This window comes from Centroberyx gerrardi, chromosome 19 (assembly GCF_048128805.1).
Source record: "Centroberyx gerrardi isolate f3 chromosome 19, fCenGer3.hap1.cur.20231027, whole genome shotgun sequence".
NCBI classification, from domain to species: domain Eukaryota; kingdom Metazoa; phylum Chordata; class Actinopteri; order Beryciformes; family Berycidae; genus Centroberyx; species Centroberyx gerrardi.
The window spans coordinates 8,636,594-8,657,582 of record NC_136015.1 but is presented as its reverse complement, the minus strand read 5'-3'; the positions used below and the strand labels follow the sequence as shown (position 1 = coordinate 8,657,582).

The following is a 20,989-nucleotide window of genomic DNA, read 5'->3' as shown; positions in this document are numbered from 1 at the left end:
ATTTGTTTCAATATACACATTTCTCTATTTGGTTTGGTTGTAATGGTTTTAGGGGGCGCGACATTGGGGATTGTGCTGCATGCTAGAACAGTAGCTTGAAAAACACAATTGCAACAGCAGGGTATTTCAGTGCAGTGTTGTGGCATTGTTGGTACTCCATCATGAAAAGACGTCCCACGCAGAAACTTGTTACTTATGAATGCCATGTCATTACCCCAAAAGCACATGGTAAAAGTATAAAACAAAGAAGTCGAAAAAAGAAAAGAAAAAGCATTACATTTTCAAGGAACTTTGGAGGTGGAGAACATTAATTAAATCTCCGATCCCTGTAATTTACCTTATTCAACCTTTACACAAAACAACTGACAAAGAAATATTACATTACATGAGGAATCAATCCAGAACGCAACTGCAAACCCTAATGGAGCTCTTTCATGTCACCTACAAGTTAATTAGGCCCTGGCAATTCAGTTAGCAAAGCTACAGACTTGTGTTGAAGGTTGAAGTTAGTTATGTGGAGAATCAAGTCATTATTACTTCTTACAAGAAAACTGGGGCTGCTGAAGCCATGTAATAGCTGCAAGACAAGATTTTGACCTGATGTAACATAGTGGTGTCACTTTTGTCGAAGGTGGGTGAGGTGTGTGAGGCCTGATGAGCACCTTCGCCTTCAGCCTAAAAGTCAAATATTGACTGTCACTGTTTCAGTGCCTGTTAAACCGTCTAAATTTGTCTAACCTTGTTCAGGATTCTCTTGCTTCCATTCACTAAACACCCACTCCTTAATTTACTGCTCCTGAAATTACCCATCACTCATCACTTTTACCTGAAGTCAGAGCCTTTTCTTTTTCCTCGGTCCGGGATCCCCGGGTCTGGACACATGTTGTGCCCCTGTGCCACACCCATCTGAGACACTAGAAGAGAGAGAAAAGAAAGGAATGAATGGGTTATTCAATATAAGGAAAGAGTGAGAAAGATTTTAAAGCTGAAGAGCTCGAGGAGCGGAATGTCAGTGGCTGCATTAGCATTTTCTCATTGGCACATGAGAGGTGCTTGACATTTGTGTTGCCAGTATCATTAGCATTTGTGTACATCAACGCGATGCTTCATTTGACATGCACCTTGACCATTTTCCTGCTTACCATTTCTTATCTAGTACATTTTAACCCAGTGCAGATCCCTAGTGGCATGCTGTTAAATCGTGCCACCAGGTGCACAGCGCTGGAGGGTAAAGTGACAAGAGGGGTCGAGTGAGCTTGGCCAACCGAGCGAGGCACCTGACAGACTGGGCGGGGTCAAGGGTCTGACAGGCGGGGCCAAGTCAATGTGACACCGGCTGATTGGCCCAGGTTCCATAGTGAGGCAGGAAACTAATGAATTAAAGATAAGGCTCATTGGTGTCGGGGAAGCAGTGGTAACCAAATGAATGGCAGGAAAAAAGGAAGGATACAGGAGAGTTGTCTGAGTAAATAGAGGGGAAGGACTCTGCTGACTAACCCAGGAATATGTGACCAAACACCTTGAATTCAGGCTCATTCAATTTTATAGGAGGCCCATTTTACTTTGGATTCATTCCCATTTTGGATTCAGTAATTTACTATTTAAACAAAATAAGGCATTGACCCCTAGTATTTGATTTTAAAGCTCTGAATGCAAAATCAATATTCTATGAAAAAGACAAAAAAAAAAAAAATACAAAGTGCAGTACAAAGTGAAATAAACTGAAAATTCAGTTTAGCAGGAGCAAAAGTAAAGGATAAGAGGGGGGGTATAAAGGTGGGAGGTAGGGGTGGATAAAATAAATTGAAAAAGGCCTTGAGGCAGGATTATTATTAATGCAGCTCTTTTCTGTTCAACAGGTTGTTCTAAGACCCTTAGCCTCCCATCTCTCTCCGTCTGTCACTCTTTCCCTTTAGAGGCAGTCAGGTGACTTGCAGTGGTGAAGGTGTGAAGGTTACAAAGGTACATGGGATAACGAACAGTGACTCAGAGAGAGAGAGAGAGACAAAGAAAGATTCTCCCCGCCATGGAGAAAAGGGCAACCAATGCAATTACAGCTGTCCTTTTGCTATTGGCACCACATTACCACAGACAGTGCGGCTTTCATGTCTTTACCACTCGACACTCAGCTTTCACCCTTTCCTCTGACCAGAGAGAGGAGAGGAAACTTTTGAGTGACTTTGGACAAAAGTGGAAAAGGATAAAAGCTGAAAAGGCCTGCCTGGCATGAGACTGGTGTTTTGAGAACACGACAGAACACCCATGAAATTCACAGGTGGCATGAAGGGTTCCAGTCAAGTCAATGACACATTCATCGTCTCTCTGCTGTTTGTGGGGTTGCATTTTGCTCAATAATTACACTGCAAAAAATGTCCATCTTAACAAGTCATTGAATCTTGAATTGAGTGTTGAAATAATAGCTTTTCTTGAAGCAAGTGAAAAAAAAATCTGGCCTTGTGGTGAGTGAGATTGTCCTCAAACCAGAGGGCCCGGGTTTGATTCCTAGTGCAGCCATACCTGCTGCTTATCTTTGAGCAAGACACTTAACCCCCACATGCTCCATGGGTGCCACACTAGCTGGCTGATGCTGTGTCCAAACCAGACAGCAAATAGACAATTCCCCCCTTTGGTAGATGAATAAAGTATATAGAAAAAGAAAAAAAAAGTAACCTTTTGTAAGGATGGACATTTTTCATTTTCATTTTTCAGTGGTACAATTAAAAGTACATCTACAGTAACATTTTAAACATAAGAAAAAAACTTGTGATTAGGAGAAAAATATTAGGGAAAGGGGGGGTGATTTCCGTCGGAGATGCCAAATTGATTTTGCCATGCTGAGAAGCACTTTTCTGTCCAGCTTAATGCACATTCATGTACTAAGAAACGAGGAGCTTGCCAGTAAAACTGAGTTCAAATTGATAATGCTGAAGTTGGCATCAAAATGTTGCATGCTCCCTTGATAATTGTGGGCCACTGCACCGAAGAAGTGAGAGCAACCAATTGTTTAAAGTAAGAAACCGGGCCAGTTTATTTGCAAAATAAAGGTGGTAGATGAGGTTTGTAACTTACACACTGATATCTTGTGGTGGTTGTCTTTGCTGGGCAGCATCTTTACACCTCGAGACTTGAGCTCAGTCATCTTCTTCACTGGAGAGGCAAAAAGAGAGACATTAGAAAGCAGACAGTGCAATTTTAACACCTACACATTTACAACAGTGGCGACAAAATGACTGCAGTAGATACAATATACAGACTGTGCTATACACACGCAAGCCCACTCCACATCCTGTCATGTACTCCAGTTGTGATAAAGCAATAAAAGAGACAAATAGTGAAGACTTGGTAATGGCTCTAACGGAGATGATACAACTCCGAATAGACAATGCCAACCAAGACTCGGCGCTGTAAAGGAGCTACCACGTGTGTGTAATATTAATCCACACAAGATTCATTCAGTTTATGAAGTCCCTATTAGAAAAGGAAAAGAGAGCTCAACAATGTGCAATTTCCTTCCCATTTTATGGAGTTGAGGTGGCAGGGAATAAACGAGGATTAGTGGGTGGGGTGTATAAAAGTGGATACGAGTAGCAAACCACTCATTTCTATACAATGACAAGATGAGGTTTAAATTATTGAGTTTGATGATAATTGCGGAGAAAATGAAAAAAAAAAATCACTGCATATTCATTTGAAAAAAGGAGCTCATCATCGTAAAATAAGCTCATCTAAATGCATATTTATTCACCGATTTCAAAAACACCATCAGCATTATCTGTGCTCCCCTTCACACATCCATAAACACTCATCCTATTTAATTACCTTGTCTGCTCTTGACAATGGATTTTCACTTCTTTTTTTATTTTTACACAAATGCATTTTTATCCATTGCTCAGTCTCAGCTGCATTATAATTCAGAACTAATCTGAGTCATGTGTCAAAAAGTCTGTGTTTGTTTATTATGTGTTTGGAAGCAGAATTATGAAAAAAATAACTTCTTTTCATGTGATACACTGATTACAAAATAGGATATAATCATATATTTCTGGCAAGGTAACTAAGCTATTATGTTTCAAGTGGGGGGGGCACTTACTCTGCCACAGAATGAAAAGGAAAAGAGAGGGAATTGCTGATGAAGATGTTTAGTCAAGAGTCACTTCATCACTGAAACGCGCCTCTGCTGAGGCATCATGGGAATCGTAGTGAGGAGACGGGTGGTGGTGGAGGGAGGGGGATGCGATAGATAGAGTCAACGGTTAATCTAATCAAAGTATCAGTCTTCTTCCACCCATTTCTCTCTGATCTTCTTAACATATTATTTATTTATCTAACGTTGGACCTGTAATCCTATAGGCTCCTTGCCATTTCCTTTCCATCTTCTCCCTCCCCCTCTCTCTCCGTCTCTCTCTCTCTCCTCCTGCGTTCCTCTCTGCCTCTCTCTCTCCATCTCATTTGAATCTTTGAGGGGATGACTAGAGGTGAGATCCTTAGAGATTGTCTTTCTTTGCAGGCGGACTAATCCTTTTTCCCTGCTCATCCCTTCTCAACGGTGACCCCTGAACCTTTGAGAGTAATGGGACTGGGGATAGACGCAGGGGAGAGAGAGGATTGTATGTGTGCCTGTGTGCAAGTGCATGTACACACATTTGTGCGGTCTTGTGCGGTTAGTCTAGTATTGAGTCTTCAAATCTTGTTTTGCTGAAAGCAATTGGAAAAACCTGCCAATGGAGCGAGCTACTGTAATGTCACTATAGTGGCAATATCTTGAAATAATGCACATCACTCCACTAGTATCAAGGCAATGTCACTTGATTCAAGAAAATTCAAGTTGATTTGCACTGGGAACAAATGGAATGATCTCACCCCTATGGCAGATTTTTTTTTTCTTTTTTTCACTTGTTTTAAGCAGAATACGTTTTTGAGACTCAGCATTGGACTAAATGACTTTTTAATGTGGATATTTTGCAGTTGAAATAGCTCATCATATTACAAAGTTTCAATTTGTAAGTGTTGGCTGGGAAAAGCATTGCCAGGCTTTTACTACAGTCAATATGTAATGATATGCTCGTTTTGCAAATTACAGATGTAGAAAGAATCTGAGATGGGAAGAAAATGTCAACATTCAGAGTGATGGTAATGAAAATTTGAATGTTGTTTTGATCTACAGCCAACATCAAGTGTAACGCGGCAAAAGAGGCAGGACGTGAAAAAGATGTGGTTAAAACATCAAAACCTATTCATTCTCTGCTAGGGTCTTACCTTGGTACTGGGCACTAAAGCCTCTCAACTTGTGGTTGCCATCGGAGGTGAAGTGCAGTCGGAGCCAGTTCTTGCTGCTAATGATGGGCGAGGGAAGGTTGGGGCCAGTAAACCTGCAGACACACAGACAGAGAGAAGAGAACAAAGTCCGTTAGGGAATCACATTAGCATTTCAGTATGTAGATGCAGCGAGTTGCAAACTGCAGTCATATTTAGTACATCCTGTACATAATTGAATTTAAGGTTAACGTTTTTTTAACAATCCTTATATTATCGTCAAATCAATCGTGATACCTCGATATAACAAATGAGATGATTAGTAGCCTCTATCTCATAGACAATGTAAAATGCAGTGTAGAGGCTGGTAGAAGCTGCTTGACGATGGTCTTGTTTGTTTATGGTAATTGTATTAATGTCTCAAAATTAATGTAGCAACAATTTATTGATCTTAAAATGCTACATGTAGCACCTTTAAGATCTATAAGAAGCAGGGTCTGGTGCCCAAGGGGAAGTGCAGTATAGTGACTGTTAACTAAACTATAAGCCAATAAAAAAGGGTACAGGGATAGACCAGCACTGGCATTTGCAGAGAAAGGATGCTCCTTTTATGGGTTCGACAAAGCCACGGTGAATTATACTTTACAAACACTTAAAGTGCCTCCTGATCTGTATGCTAATGAGGGCCTTTGCTTACCAGGCACTTCTTCAGCTGTTAAAGCCAAAGTCATTTGGGGACACATCATCTTTTATCTCCAGACACACAAACACAAGCGCGCACAGACACACACACACACACACACACACACACATGGACCCACAAGCGCGTACACACATTCCAATCTCCCACCTGTAAATTAGATTTCCCCAACTGTGTCCGCCCTGTCTCCCCACCCTACCCATCAGCCTCACTCTACAGAGGAGAAGCGCATTGGGGGAGACCTCTACCCAGCACTCATTAAAAACACCGGAACAAACACCCAGGCGGGGGAAAAGGAAAAGAGAGCAAAAGGTAGACAAGTGAAAAATTTAAATAATAAATAAAACTGAGAAAAGGAGTGGAAAAGAGGTAGGAGAAACATTTTGCAAGCTAATATCTGCTCCACTTTGAATGCTAAAACTCCTTTTTTGTACCGTCGCCGCAGGGGCAAAAGAATAAAACGGCTTTTGGTATACAGTTCCCACAAAATAGACAGGGATGTACTGTAAAAAGACGTTTAGCCCGCCGAGGGTGTCTGGCAGAGATATCTAACTGCTACAGACTGCCCTGTAGAGCTCTCCGAGGATCAACTAAAAGCATGTGGGTTTCTGGGTCTAGCCAGAATTAGCTGTTATTTTGATGAAGACAAAGCCCCCTCAGTTTATAAAGTGAGCTCTCACCGCAGTGGGGCTGCTGCCTTACTGTAGCACAGCTAATCAGTTAAGCTGAACCCAAACACACTGGGAGGGATGGAGGGAGAGAGAGGAGGAGAAGGAGAGGAAAAGATAGAGACAGGGTCTTAGGGAGATGGGGAGGAAAAAAGAAAGGCAGAGTAAGACGGGGAGAAAATGAGAGAGGATGAGAGAGACATGGCGTATCAAAATGTCAGTGAATTTGGCTTTTCCAGCCACCCTGCGAGCAGACAGCAGAGAAAATGGAGGTGTGAAAACAGAGACGAAGCATATCGCCGGCGAGATCTAACTGTCTCGCCTGTAACCCGCGGCTGCTTTCATCACCCGGCCTCCATCTCCCCAGCTGGAAATCAGGTGGATTACCTATGGCCTGGTGACCGGCGCTGCCAACGACCTCCAGCCGACCCTACCTGACCCCCATTTCCTAGCCAGGGGACAGAGCTCCTCGTTGGGGCCGTCAACACCACATAACATGTTTGTTTGTGTGTTATGCGTGTCCGTACTCCATAAAATCCCCTCCCCCAGCTCATGCTGTCAAATTCAACGACTCCTTGCGTGACACCGTGATAGGGTTAACGCTCCAAGAGCAACGGAGAGACATTTTATCTCACATTAGGGCCATTTAGCTGATTAACTGAACACATCCTACAGGAGCAGGAATAGGAGAGTCCTGACTGACAAAACAGCAAACAGTCATCGAGGGAATTTCTTCACCTCACTCTCTAACACTGACACAAACGTTTTCATACAGTACATAGGTGTTAATGATAATTAACAATGTTATTTTTTTTTAGAATTGAATTTACTTTCTGAACATGGACTTTAAAGTGGTGATATGCAAGATTCTTTTTTTTTTCTTTTCGCAATTAATTGCTGCTAAGTGCTAATTACTCTGGTGTTTTTGCAATGCACTTCCAAAGGATCACTTGCCAGTCAAACATAGTTGCCAGTACTGTGACGTCTTTTTCCTTTGGATTTAATGTTGATGAAGTTTGAGTTTGTGGCACTCTTTTCTTTGTCTATTCAGCCATAGTGGCTACTGCTGCATATATTAACTACCCAGTTCTTATTTTATTTATCCCAAGACAAGCTCATTCATTTATATCTATCACAAGCATGTCTCAAAGGACTTTACAGAGAATGAGCCTACCTAGATCTAACTGATCAACGATTAATCACAGGACAAAATGATGCAGTACAGTAAACAAACCACTGTTGCTGCCTCTTGTAATGTAAAACACATCACATCCTCTGTGCCAAGGGTTTTTTTTTTTACGGGAAAGACCTACCGCACACAAAGTGTTTGGAACAGCAAATGTAACAGATTTTATGAAATGAGTATAGGTTGAATCACTCCTGTGTTATATCAACAGGCGATAGAGAGTAGCAAAACGGACGTTTATTTATATGAAAATGTCACAGATTATTAATTTAAGATACATGAGTGAGGTGGGAGAATAGTAAAGATCAATTAGCTGGCGAATTGAATGGGGATCGCCCCTGTGTGGAAAACCAGGAATGCTGGGACCTTTGACTCATGCATGAACAGACTCATCCTTTAAATTCATGTAATCTGACAGGTAGATTTACAACACGGCCTCTCCACCAGACATGATTGCCTACAGGACAGGTAGCGCGGGCTGCTTCAGTGTCAAAGTTCAACTCTTTGGGATGTACTTCCCATCAGTAAGCATCCCACGACTAACTCCTGCCCTTACACATATAGCCTGGCCCTTCATCCGTAGCATAACGGATGGGTATACAGAGTGAGCTAAGAAACAAGATTAATGTCCCATGCCAAATCAATCACATACAGCCTCTGCCTTTACTGGAATTAGTTTTCTCTCTCCTTATATTTTTTCTTTCCTTTCCTTTTTTTTTAACATAAGCATAATTTATTTATTTATCTGATTGGATTATTATTTCCCTCCCTTTCAGTGGGGCCTGGAGGTTGCATGGCATAATGAAAGTGGGGTGGAAATGTGAAACCTTGTCATATGACATTGGCCTTGATTTACGGCGGCGGGTGCAGCACCGATAAAGTGAGTCTGCATGCCTCGGGGGATGTTTTATCACTTAAGAGAATGGGAAAGATGAAGGGTTGAGGGGGCTCGCGCAGTGTCTGGCACGTGTACGTCCAGAGTGGTACAACCAGGGAGGAGAGCGGCAGGATTGCCTCTGGCAGAAAGTTCATAGCTGGGCCCTAAGACAGTTCAAAATCCTTGGTACAAAATCTCATGCACAAAGACAATTTAATTTTACACTTAGACTGAGAAAGTGCCCAAGAGCGCAGGCATCCTCAAACAGGTTTGCAAAGCACTAACGAGCTAAATACTGTGATGTGACCCTGTTATACCGTGCTGTATCAGCCATAAAGAGAAACCAGAAAAAAACGCTGCAAGGTAGGACACATGGCAGCAACTGCATGTAGTCATGTAGTATTATGTATGAGACAGACACATTAATTATTGTCATGAAAACATTAAAGGGGAGAGTTTTAAATCTCCCCTAACCATATGAACGCACACACACACACATAGGAACACATACACTACAGACAGCATTTCCACGGCAATCGCTCTGTCCAATTGCATTCACCACAGGGACACATGAAAATGTCCCTTTGAATTAAAGGGCAATATGAGCCGGGATCAACTCCCATTTAATATGCAGCCATCAGGAAAAAACTGAGTGGCACGAGGATCTGATAAGCTGTGGCAGAGGATAGGGGACTGCTGGATATGCCACTAAGGATTCGGTGACTAATAGCTATGAGGCCCGAGACAAACAGGCCACCGTAAAGATCCTTTTGACCCAATGTCACCTTTGCCTTTCCCTCTCTCACTCTTCTCAAAACATAAAAGCTTTAGGGTGAAAGTCACCATGGGGAGCAACAGAGTCCTGAACAGATTGATGGAGGGCTCCTGAAGGGAGCTGTGGCTAGTTCAATACTTCCTTTTCACCTCACCCTCTCCCCCTCTGTCTGGCTGACCATATTAGATTTTATGCGGAATTGTCTCGAGAGTGCAGTGCTAAATCAGTTTCCTGTTTCCAGGCCCCAAAGCTCCTCGGTCTGAGTCAGACTTTGATGATTGTCCGAGAAATACATTTTGGGCAAGGGCAAGGTGATCGCAGTAGCCAATGGGGGGTACGTGTTGTGCCGGACCGAGGGGACTGAGCTGTGAACCGGACCTTGACACACAGCACTTTCTGAAAAACAGCCGGGTTTTGAGTGCTGCAGTTTTGTTTCAATTCACAACGCACATAATCAACATTCATCAAAGGCCTATTAAATGGTTCAGTGCTTACATAACCTTTGTAGGGAACGTTCCCATTTTGTGCTCCTCTGTTTCCAGGTATCTGGAGTCAGATTTTCAAATCCCTCTTCCTTCTGTTTCTCTTCTGTGCCATATAATGATTGCGGGTCTTTTGAATATGCAACACCAGTCAAATCCTTTTACATAACACTGGCACAGTGGAAAATAGAGGAGCCAACGATGGCGATTCATTAAATTGTTAATGCCTTTCAGGGTTTTAACAAAGGTCATTGTCATCAGGCAATTCAGCAACCTTTACCAATGGACTGGGCCACTTTTCTGCTTTATATTCATCATTTTATGTCATCTGTTTTCTGTTCTAGGGGCAAGGTGTTAAATGATTCTATGCATAATCAGTAATGGGCGGAGTTTAGGTGTCAGAGGTGACTAGCTCCACATCAGGATCAAACGCTTTGGGGGTCAGTGTTCAGCGCATGAATTCATTTTGATCTAGCGTTTGATGACCACACATGCGTGTGTGTGCGCGTGTGTGTTCGCATGTGCACGGCGGAGAGAGGGCTAGTCCTGGCTCTGAGCGTCTCTGTTAATTGCAGCTACTTAGGCAGATCAATCAGCGCTCTGCTCAGTATGCAGGCCCCGGTGCTTACAGCAGACCAGGGGTCACAGTGACTTTAAAGCCTAAACTTTCAGCATTTTAATGAGGCTTTGGGAATCATAGCACAGGCCAGCCCAGCCAGATGCACATGCAGGCACACACACACACACACACACACACACACACACACACACACACACACAAACACACAAACACGTACAACACAAGCAAACATGTTTTCAAATCACGTTTTTGAACACGTATGCATGCATGGACACATCGATACATGCTCTCTCTCTCTCTCTATCTCTCTCTCTTTCTCTCTCTCTTGCAAACACACACACACACACACATACACAAATGCACATACACATATACCGCATCCTTCTGTGGCAAATCTAATCAGTGTGGAAGACCCTTGAGTCCAGCATGGCAGTATTAAAGGGCTGGAGCTGGAGCTTTAGTTGGAGCTGTGACCTTCAGATGTAAGTGAGACCAGCTATTCACTGGGGTTTTAAATGAACCACCAAAGCCCTTGTTCCAAACAACATAGAAACCTCAACACTTTAATTCATTTCTTCAAACAACCACCACCCAGGCAATATAAACCGTCCAGATTATACTGTAAGTCAGAGCCATAGTGTTAAGAGAAGCCTTCGGGGCAGTTGGGTCTCATGAGTCCGTGCTGCATTGGATTGAAGCCCTCAGGGCAACAAGGCCTTGCACAGCGAGTCAATACCTCCATTGGCCAAACCAGCGAAACTGGGGATCCATCAGAGCCAACATGTCTACTCTCCCCTTCGACTCCCTGGTCCAGCAGAGCCAAAATGTCTGTTCTCTTTCCTCTCTCAGGCTTCATGTATTATTCATGGGCAGGCCTCCGGCCCCATCAGACAGCCTTGTTAAATCTTCTGAGGGATTCCTTTCTTCCTCTTCCCACAACTCATTTTCTGCCCTCACAGAACATATAATATGGACACTGATTGAAAGAAATTTCCTTTTGGGAAGAACAACGTACCGGCCTTCATCTTCACTCCCTTTCTCTTGTTCTCTCTCTTTTCATTCTTTCACCCTTTCAAATTTCTTCAAGCCTAGCTTGAAGCTTCCCTCAAATACATTTTTGTGCAAGAGGCAATTTAACTCCAGTGGAAATAGGTGTGGTAACCCAACTCAAGCTTGAGGATAAACATGAAGAGAACTCCCTGAATACACACTTGAAAAATAATCAAATATATTGGCATACCTAACCAATTAATGGTCAAATACATACTTCCTGCTCAGTTGCCACTCATACCACTTTTTTAAAGACTGTTAAAATATGACGGCAGCGGTGCTTTGATTTAGGATATATTATTCCAACTTCAATGCCCATGCAAATGAGGAGTAACCTCATTGGCTACTCTGCCATGCTGTTTCATTTCCTTATACCAAAGAGAGATGTATAGTATCCACACATGTGTACATCTGAAGCAGAGTCTCTGTGATCTGATTTCTCTTAGAAGGACATGATAGTCACATCAAACAATGTGTCCTGTCTGCCAGTGACACGGATACAGTTTAGGCCTCGGTGGTGATCTGTCAAATGAATTCCACTTCACTTTGAATTCCCTCCACCTTGGGGTGGCATTCTTATAGTTTTTAGTATCTATCTGCAATATATTTTACCATTCCATTTGATATTCCAATGACTAGCCATAACTTTGGGATCTATCTATCTATCTATCTATCTATCTATCTATCTGTTCTTTATTACAACAATCAAAGTGTTTACTGGTTTAAAGTATTGCTAAAATGCAGACCAGTCTCATAATCAAGAAAGAGTTTAGTGCCACTTGTTCTGCGATTGATCCCAGTGTCAGTGAGATTTATTGCTCTTGCCAAACAAGTCCAGGTGGGTGTAGACAAAGTCACAAAGAGCAAAGCAATAAGACTGAGCTGCCGTTGAGCGGGCTGTAGAACAATGCTGATGAGGAAACCATATACAGCCTTAATGGCTTGGATTATTGAATGTTTGCACGGCACTCAACAAAATGACCCACACGGGAACAAATTGCTTGTTTGATTGAAGTGAAGCAAAAGACAAAATGCGGTAGTTGTTAAACCAACGGCTATTCTCTCTTTTTTCCTCCCCTCCTGTTTCCTTTCGGTCACACCCAGCTGACATGACACCTTGCCGTCATCCCCAAGGAAGGATGCTGAATACACACACACACACATGCACAATCACATTATCACAATGTGTGCACACTTCTCAACGAGTGTAATCGTCTCCGGGCGGTATTGGATTCGTGGTTAACGGGAGAAAAACAAATGAGTTTCCAAGGTCACTCTTGAAAGCGGCAGCGGTAATTGAGCCCTCCCTGTAGATCTATAAAAGACAACTATAAACAAACGCCAATAATAACCCGGGGCCGATTACAACAACACCGCTTCATCCCTCTCTGCTAGGGGAGGCCTGGGAGGACACAGAGAGAGAGAGAGAGAGAGAGAGAGAGAGAGAGAGAGAGTGACAGACAAAGAGAGAGAGAAAGACAGAGAGGGATAGGGAGAGAGGCGAGCAAGGTGGATGAAGAGAGCGTCACATGGCGAGAGGGGGCAGGCAGGTGGAGAAGCGCTTGGTGATGCGTGGAGGGCAGAGAAAGGAGCTGAAGGGCATGAGAGGGATATGGGAGAGTGTAGCGGAGTTTCTTTAAACTTTCACAGCGAAAAATGGCCATCGTGACAAGTCAGAATTCGTCTCAGATGCCAGTGGGGTGAGGAGGCTGCACTCGTTTCCAGTACAGTTTCACTTGGAATTTTCTAGAAATAAGTGTGAACATCTTGAAACAAGGCAGAATAAGGCAGATTAGCCTACTAACATCAAGGAAGTGACACTTAATTCAAGAAAAATGATGGAAGCGAGTGACATTATCTCACCCCGTTGGCAGATTTTTTTCTTGTGAATTTGAAAAACAAGACTTTAAGTCTTTATATCAGATTAACTGACTTGTTAAGATGGACATGTTTTCACAGTGTATAAAGGGATATACGCTAAGCCGGACAATCTCTCTCTCTCTCTCTCTCTCTCTCTCTCTCTCTCTCTCCCCTTGTGTTTGCGGTGTATGAGCCGTTTGTTTTTCAGAGCGAGTATGAGATGGTGCAGTATGCGAGGAGACAGGTGAAGCCATGCTAATGATATTGAACCTGGCAACACTGTCAAATCCCCCAAACAGCCTGCACATTGTATTCCCTTGATACCAGCATATCCTGAAATAACTACATTGTTATGTTAGGAGAAAGGCATCTGTGGGTTTTTGTGTGCATCTGTGTTTATTTGTTTTGGTGTGTGTGTGTGTGTGTGTGTGTACACAGAGAATGTATTAAACCTCAGGTGAAAGCATGCCAATACCAACTTGACAGGAGCATATATGCACAATATACTACTGATGAATTATCAGCCCCTCTTGTTCAAGGTTAGCATCTAATTGGACACCAGGCAGAAGGTCTTTTTCTATATTTTTATGTTCAGTTTTTAACATCTGACACTTTTATCAGTCTTGCGTCGAGGGATTTTTCTTTTAGACCCCAGACTATCCATAATCTACCGTTGTTGATGGCAAGCACGTTTCTTTTTGTGCCAACAAAGGACTCTCAAGGTGATGGAGATTTCACTTGGATTGATAAATTACATTTTATGCACCATTAATCAAATATATAAAGAAGAAGAACAATGGGATGGAAATGTGCAAACAATACCTCTTTTTTCTGGATTGATCTTTGCTGGTGGTTTTCATTCTGATGATGTATCACTTTAATATGCTAACCTCAAATAACTGCTGTTGGTTTGAGTAAATACTAAGCATATGCGCCTTTTTTTTTTCTAGAGGCACATGTGGTCATTAAATGCATGCATGATTTAACAGCAGCCCATCAGTAATAGCAACTTACTGGCATTCATAAAACTAAATGGCATTTAAACTTGTGTTGCTATACAATCTGCTCCTGTGCACTTTTTAAAATGGAGCCACTGAATAGTGCCGAGTCAGAACTTTCCTGTTAAAACAATAAGCCCCAAGGCTCCCAAGTACTAAAGGGTGGTACAGTACATAAAGGTCGACATAAAATATAAAGCAACCTAATTAACTACAAGTGGGAAACATATACAAAGCAATAACGACCATAAAACTCCATCTAAGGCATTCATAAAGCATCAGTATGTATATTTTAAGGGGCGTGTGTGAGGAATCCAAGGGGAGAGAATTTCATTCATTTCTCATCATTTTTGAGTCTCTTTTTTGTTGCATTCCTCTTTTCTCAAGACCAAAGGCAACTCTTTACACAGCAGTCTGCTTGAATCAACAGAGGATGAGTGTGAGAAAGCAGACTAGGGCAGGATTGATGACAGGGAGACACTTTTACCACTCCAAAGTGAATGGAAAAGAACAGGTACCATCGCTGTACTTGTACATCATTTTTGGATTCAATGGCCACTACACACACACTTCAGCTCCACTCTAAATCACCCTCTCCAGTATACAACTACTATTTTGGCTCGCACATCTCATGCAATGGCCTCCACGTCTTTTACCTTAGTTTTCAATGATTCTTTACACTATCTACTCAACTCCCACTGCAACGGATTTTCTGGCATCATTTCAGATGGAGTGAAGAACAGGAAGACAAGCCCGGCAGTCTCCGTAAAATCTCATTTGCAAGAATATAACACCTTGGAATCGTAAAATCATGTAACACGATAGTTACAAACACGCGCCGTCTAACGTCTACGGAGAGCGCCACTCCCTAGAGTTGAGTTGGAAATGAATACACGCCATGCAATTCATCACAATTGCGTGGCAACATTTCTCCCAAATGATCGCGCCACATATGCAATAACCACTCCACTCACCCCTATGCAAATGCAGCTCATTGGCCGGGGCCCACAGGGAAAAGAGCCAATAGAGAGAGTACACTGGAGCGTCAACCCTAAGTACTGTGAGGTAAAAGCCCTAACCGTGCGAGCATGATCAATCAGCGGAGCCGGAACATGGAGACAAATGACAGATCTAAATGTTACCCTGCAACATTGATCATCTAGCATAGTCCCAGTGCCTGCAAACGCATGAGGAAATTCAATCTACTGTAGCGTATTTCTCTGGCCTTGGGGCAGGCGTACAAGCATGAACTGTGTATGCTAGCAAAAGCCAGTTCTTTTCTGTGGACGATCAAAACACTTTAATATGACTCAAAAGCTTCACATCTCATGTCTGTTTATGTGTTTATTTGTTTATTTTACAGTTTTCCTATTGATGTTCTCTCCAGCCAATATGCTTGTAATTTGAACCTTCTGCCCAGCCCAAATTCTTTTTCATCCAAATCTTCTATTCACACTTCAAAAAAGCTAATTATCGGTCTTTTCAGTTAGCATCTCAGTGTGATGCACACAGCCCCCAAAAGCTTTGATTGCTTTCCATAATCTTACTCCATAATTTTCTAATCTCCATTTCCCCTCCCCTTTTGTAATAATGCTTATTGTAACATAGGGCTTGTACTGAAGAGGCAGATTATCCCTACTTGTATTGTAAAAGTGATTTTCCTATCCTGATTGTTGAGCCACGTGTTTGGCTGTCTCCTGCATGTGGTAATGAGCCAATCAGACGATCCGAATGAGGACAGTGGACGAATCGCAGATGGACATCTGGTGTCCCTGTCGCTCCCTCCTTTCATCTCATCTGGACTTTTCCGTCCCTTGTGGTATTGCTCGCTCTATCTCTCTCTCTCTCTCTCTTTCTCTTTCCACAGAGTATTGAAATTTGTGTTGTTTTTCCAGCTTTTTTCGTTACCCACCCACCACCTCAGTGCGGACGGATACGAGGTTTGAGATTTCTCGAAGGAAGGATGGCAAGGGAGTGGGATAGGCGGTTTTCTCGATGGGAGGGAGGGAGCGAGGGAGCGAGGAAGGAAGAAAGGAGCGAGAGATGAGTAGCTTTCTGAGCACGTAGGGAATGACTCATCTTATCAAGAACTGCCAAAACTCAACCACAACCTCTGCTTTCAGTGCCTCTCCGTCCACATTTTTCCTCTTGCTGTCCACCCCCGTTATTTTTGCCAAAGAGCTCCGTGTTTTTTGTTTTCCGTTCATTAGTCTGAGGGTCGCTGACAAAGCCGTTCTCTTGCGCACCCATTCAAAGATTCCTCCAAACACACAAACTGAAAAGTAAGGGGTGCAAAATAGGAAGGAATAAAAGGAAGAAGAGCCCCTTTTTTATACCGTTATGTTGGCTGGCCCTTTGTCTGGCATTCATGGTTCGTTTTTAGAGATTAGTGTTTGTTCTCTCCCTTTCTCCATCGCTCCCTGTAATCCCTCCCTCTCTGTCTTACTCCTCTGCTCCCTGCTTACTTTTGAGACAATATATAATGCACAAAGGCACCATATTCGCTATTATCTGCTCACTCTCTTTCTCCCTCTCTCTCTCAAACACAGGGATCAGAAGAAGAAAGAGGAAAGGGAAGATAGTATGAGAAATGAAATGGCAGCCAATGGCACGCCTGTAATGTCCTATATTTAGTGGCTGTACTCCATTTAGGGCGGCAGCACATGCGCACGCAGACGGCGTCCCGTCGACCGACAGTCAGATTGTCAAAGTCAGATTAGACAGGTGGATTGGCAGCAGACGCCAATCTCAAATCCAGATTGCCGGCACTGCTGAGAAAGTAATAGCGAAATGAATCTACTCAAACGGCTGCTCTGTGCTGCAGAGTGACTGAGAGGAGGGCTTTGATGACAGCCGCTCTGGAAGAGCTGATAGGGCTATCTGCCGGAGTCCAGCTGAGGGAACCGATCTGGGCGTGTGCACGGGTTCGTACCCGAACATATGCACCCACACACACAGAGCACGTGCACACATATGAATGCGTAAAGCAGAAGACATGCGAGCACAGTCGGGAATATATACAATGGAAACACAGAGGCATATACAAATACATGATGGTGAGGGGCAATAGCAATAAGAATCTCCCTACAGGGATCAATGAAATTATATTATAGACACATATACACCCACATATGGACATACATGTTTCATCTGCCCAATTTAGCCTGGTGGGTGTGTTTTGCTCTCAATCTGCTAAACGCAAACGTTGATCCTCTTTCCGCATGTTCCAATAAACTTCAAACAGGCCAGGTAGAATTAAGCCTCTAAGTTGTCCGAGAAAAGTGGAAGTGGGCCAACTGCTCTTCCATTATACAGGGGAGCAGAGATATTCACCCCGGCTGATAGAGCCTGATCCCCTCTTCCATTAGCCTTTATTGGTCTTCCAGTCGAAAACCATTCGGGGGAGATAACGTGCGCTCATATAGTCTTTATGGTTATATACTTTATTCGGCTTTTAAGGCATTAATCTATTTCATGTGTTTCTGCTTTATTCTCTTCCATCGCCCTGCCCAGCGTTGAGAGAGGGAGATCGGAGGTAAATATTAAAGTCATCAATCACGCGGACCCGAGGGAGAAAGGACAGAAAACACCTCTAGCACAAGCGTACATGTGTGAGAAGAGAAGAGAAGAGAAGAGGATAAAATAGGAGAGAAGAGAAGAGAAGAGGAGAGATGGAGAATACCTCTGTCTTTTATACATCACCCGTGACCGTGACCGATTTGTCGTAAAACCACCATCCAATTAAAAGAGGTCTCTCCATCTGCTTCCTCCTGAGTCAGCACTGACCTTTCACCCCCTTCACCTCAGCCGTGATGTATCTGCTTCCTCTGCTCACTGCAGGTGTGTGTTACGATACAGACGGTAGGAGGCATCCATTAACTACCTGACTCTAAATCAACGCGCTTTCTACAGGAGGAAATCTAACCATATAATACATATACAGTATATGATCTGGTGAAACAGTTAGTCACACCCTGATGCCATTACTCTTTGTCAGAATGGTCTCAGGGTAAAGACGGTCCGTAAATCTGAAATGTTATGATATACAACTAAACTGTGGGAGAACTGCCTTCATGTCCTCTAGTTTATGAGCAAACATATACTGTATGTGGAGCAAAAACAACCATAAAAGGTTATTGTACAGTATTGAATGAGTCAGTATTGGCTCTATTAAGATCTTTTTGCCCTTCTTTCTTGACTGGTTAGCTACAGCTTTGCATCAGCCCAAGACCCATTTTGTAATATGCATTGCTTGGTCAGAAAATCCAGTTACAATTTTAGCCGTAGATCACAGTGCCTCCTAAAAAAAAAAAAACACTCTCTAGAAACTGTATTTTGGTTGTTTAGGTTATCCCTCTTTTTCACTCTTATGACAAATACCCACTTGGAAATGTTATCTTTGCTGGAGGCAGAAATTCCCCGAATTGCTGTCATGAGGTCAGTTTTGCCATTTCCAACCTGGCAACACATAAATGCAGAGGTTGATGCTAAGTCGGTCTTTACTGCAGCTCTCCCCACCCCTCCCAGTGAAAGCCATTCACTATGTAAACACAACACATCACCATACTGAGCAATACTAATGATGAACATTTTCACTTTTTAATGCTACTGCCATCAATAGTAGTTTCCCCAACTACCGTACCCAGAGAAAACTACAAATAGAAGAAAAAATAAATATCCCATTGATCTTTCTCAAATGAAATTAGGGTGTGGGAAAACCAAACCCCTTTACCTGCTAAACAGTGGGCTATTTGAAAAACACTTCTTGATTCCCCCCCCCCCCCCACACACACACACTATCGATCTGGTTTACAACTACTGTTAAGAAGTGAAATACATAATGCAAGGGAGGAAGCAAATCGAGCTTGCACACCAATTACATCCCCATGCCTATTTTTACTCTGGGCTCGTTTAAGACTTGTAATGAGTCTAATTTCTCAATGGTCTGTTGTGATAATGTAGTGTCAGTGTGTGTGTGTGTGACTGTGTACGCGTGTGTACAGTATGTGTATTTGTCTGGATGCGCAGAGAGCGCACATGTATGTGTGCACATGTGCGTGTGTGTGTTTGTGCATTTGTACTGCATGTTCCTACTTTTAGCAAATCTCAGAGGGAATTACTGTGCATTGGTCTTTCGCTGTCACTGAGAAAGTTTCACCCTACTGTAGGATATATATAAAATCTGGGTCCGCGGAGGACATTGCAGTGGTTGCAGTATGTGGGCAGACACATAATCTCCATCCTCATTCCCTCACTGTGTGGATTAATGAAGCCTTAATAGCCCAAGTCATTAGGCTGGGTGGTCATTGACTAGATTGCACAACCCTGGAGATTCTGCCATAATAATAGCAATATATAGCCCGATATATGGGCATAACGTAGTCAGTGAGCCCAGATCTCTGACTGCTGACAACATACAAAGGTCTATGTTTTTTTCTTTCATTTTTTTCTGTCATTTCTAATGGATGTATCAATTCACAAAAGCTTGTCAGCCAATCCAGGTGGGAATTACTTCAAGATAATGATATTAAACCTCACCCATTCACCCTTGAATTCTGCCTCCATCCAGGGCTGCAAGATGGCGATACAATGACAGTCAAGGAAGTGTAAACATGCCTTAATTTCACAACAATTACCCAAGAGTCATTAGACTGGAAGTACATAAATCATTCCCTTGACATGTACAGTACACACACACCGCCGCATAAATGTCAGCACACAAAGAGTCACACTCATTCTTGGACAAACAACTTAGTCAGGAAGACACAAAGACACACACACACACATTCAAACGCACTCGCAGACACGCGCTCAGACAAACACTCTCTGTCACGGTTCTAACCCTGTTAAATGACTAGTATTAATCACCTTTCTCTGTCTCCATGGTGATTATGAACACATTAATCAGCAGCATGTCTGCCAGCTGGAACAGAGCACGCCTGGCCCAACAAGGGATGGAGGAGAATGAGTGAAGAGGAGAGGTGCGCGAGCGGAGGAAACGCCGGATAGAATGGAGTTTTTGGGTGTTTTTTTTCAGCTCACGCCACTCCGTGTGGAAGTAGCAGCGGATGTGAAGAGTGCAATGAGAGGTGCTGCTCAAATATAGACGGAAGCTGTTTCATTATTCCGAGCCGCCCACACCACCCTTCTGTGCCCCTCAGCAATGTTTGCTTTTGAACGCTCACACATCAAGGCGCCGCCTACCTTCTTCCGCCCAATGGAAAATATCTAGACATGCATCTCCGTGCATCTCCTCCCCAGGAAGGCGGATGGGCATGTGGTAGGTATGTGTGTGTGTGTGTGTGTGTGTCAGCGAAAGTGAGCGTGTGTGTTGGCTTTGCCGCGAGCAAAGTCCTGGCGCTGTTACTACAGTACTACACAGAATTCCCCAAAGCCAACTTCCTTCCATTAAAACTTGCTGACAGCTTTGTCATCTGCAAAACACACCCATCCCTCCGACACACACACACACACACACACACACACACACACACACACACAACCCCAACACACACCTCTGCCCGCTCAGAGTGAATCCCTCTTGCCAGACCCCAGTATTA

General features: G+C 43.1%; 1 protein-coding gene across 1 annotated transcript in view; it reads right to left on the bottom strand.

Moving 5' to 3' along the window:
* The window catches only part of csmd2 (CUB and Sushi multiple domains 2), a 235,940-nt gene that overhangs the window by 124,375 nt on the left and 90,576 nt on the right, over window positions 1-20,989 (bottom strand). The window contains exons 6-8 of the mRNA XM_078290607.1: window positions 5,257-5,369; window positions 3,070-3,147; window positions 827-914 (exon numbers count right to left, since the gene is read on the bottom strand). Coding sequence (XP_078146733.1) covers window positions 827-914; window positions 3,070-3,147; window positions 5,257-5,369 — 279 coding nt within the window. The remainder of the gene's footprint in view (window positions 1-826; window positions 915-3,069; window positions 3,148-5,256; window positions 5,370-20,989) is intronic.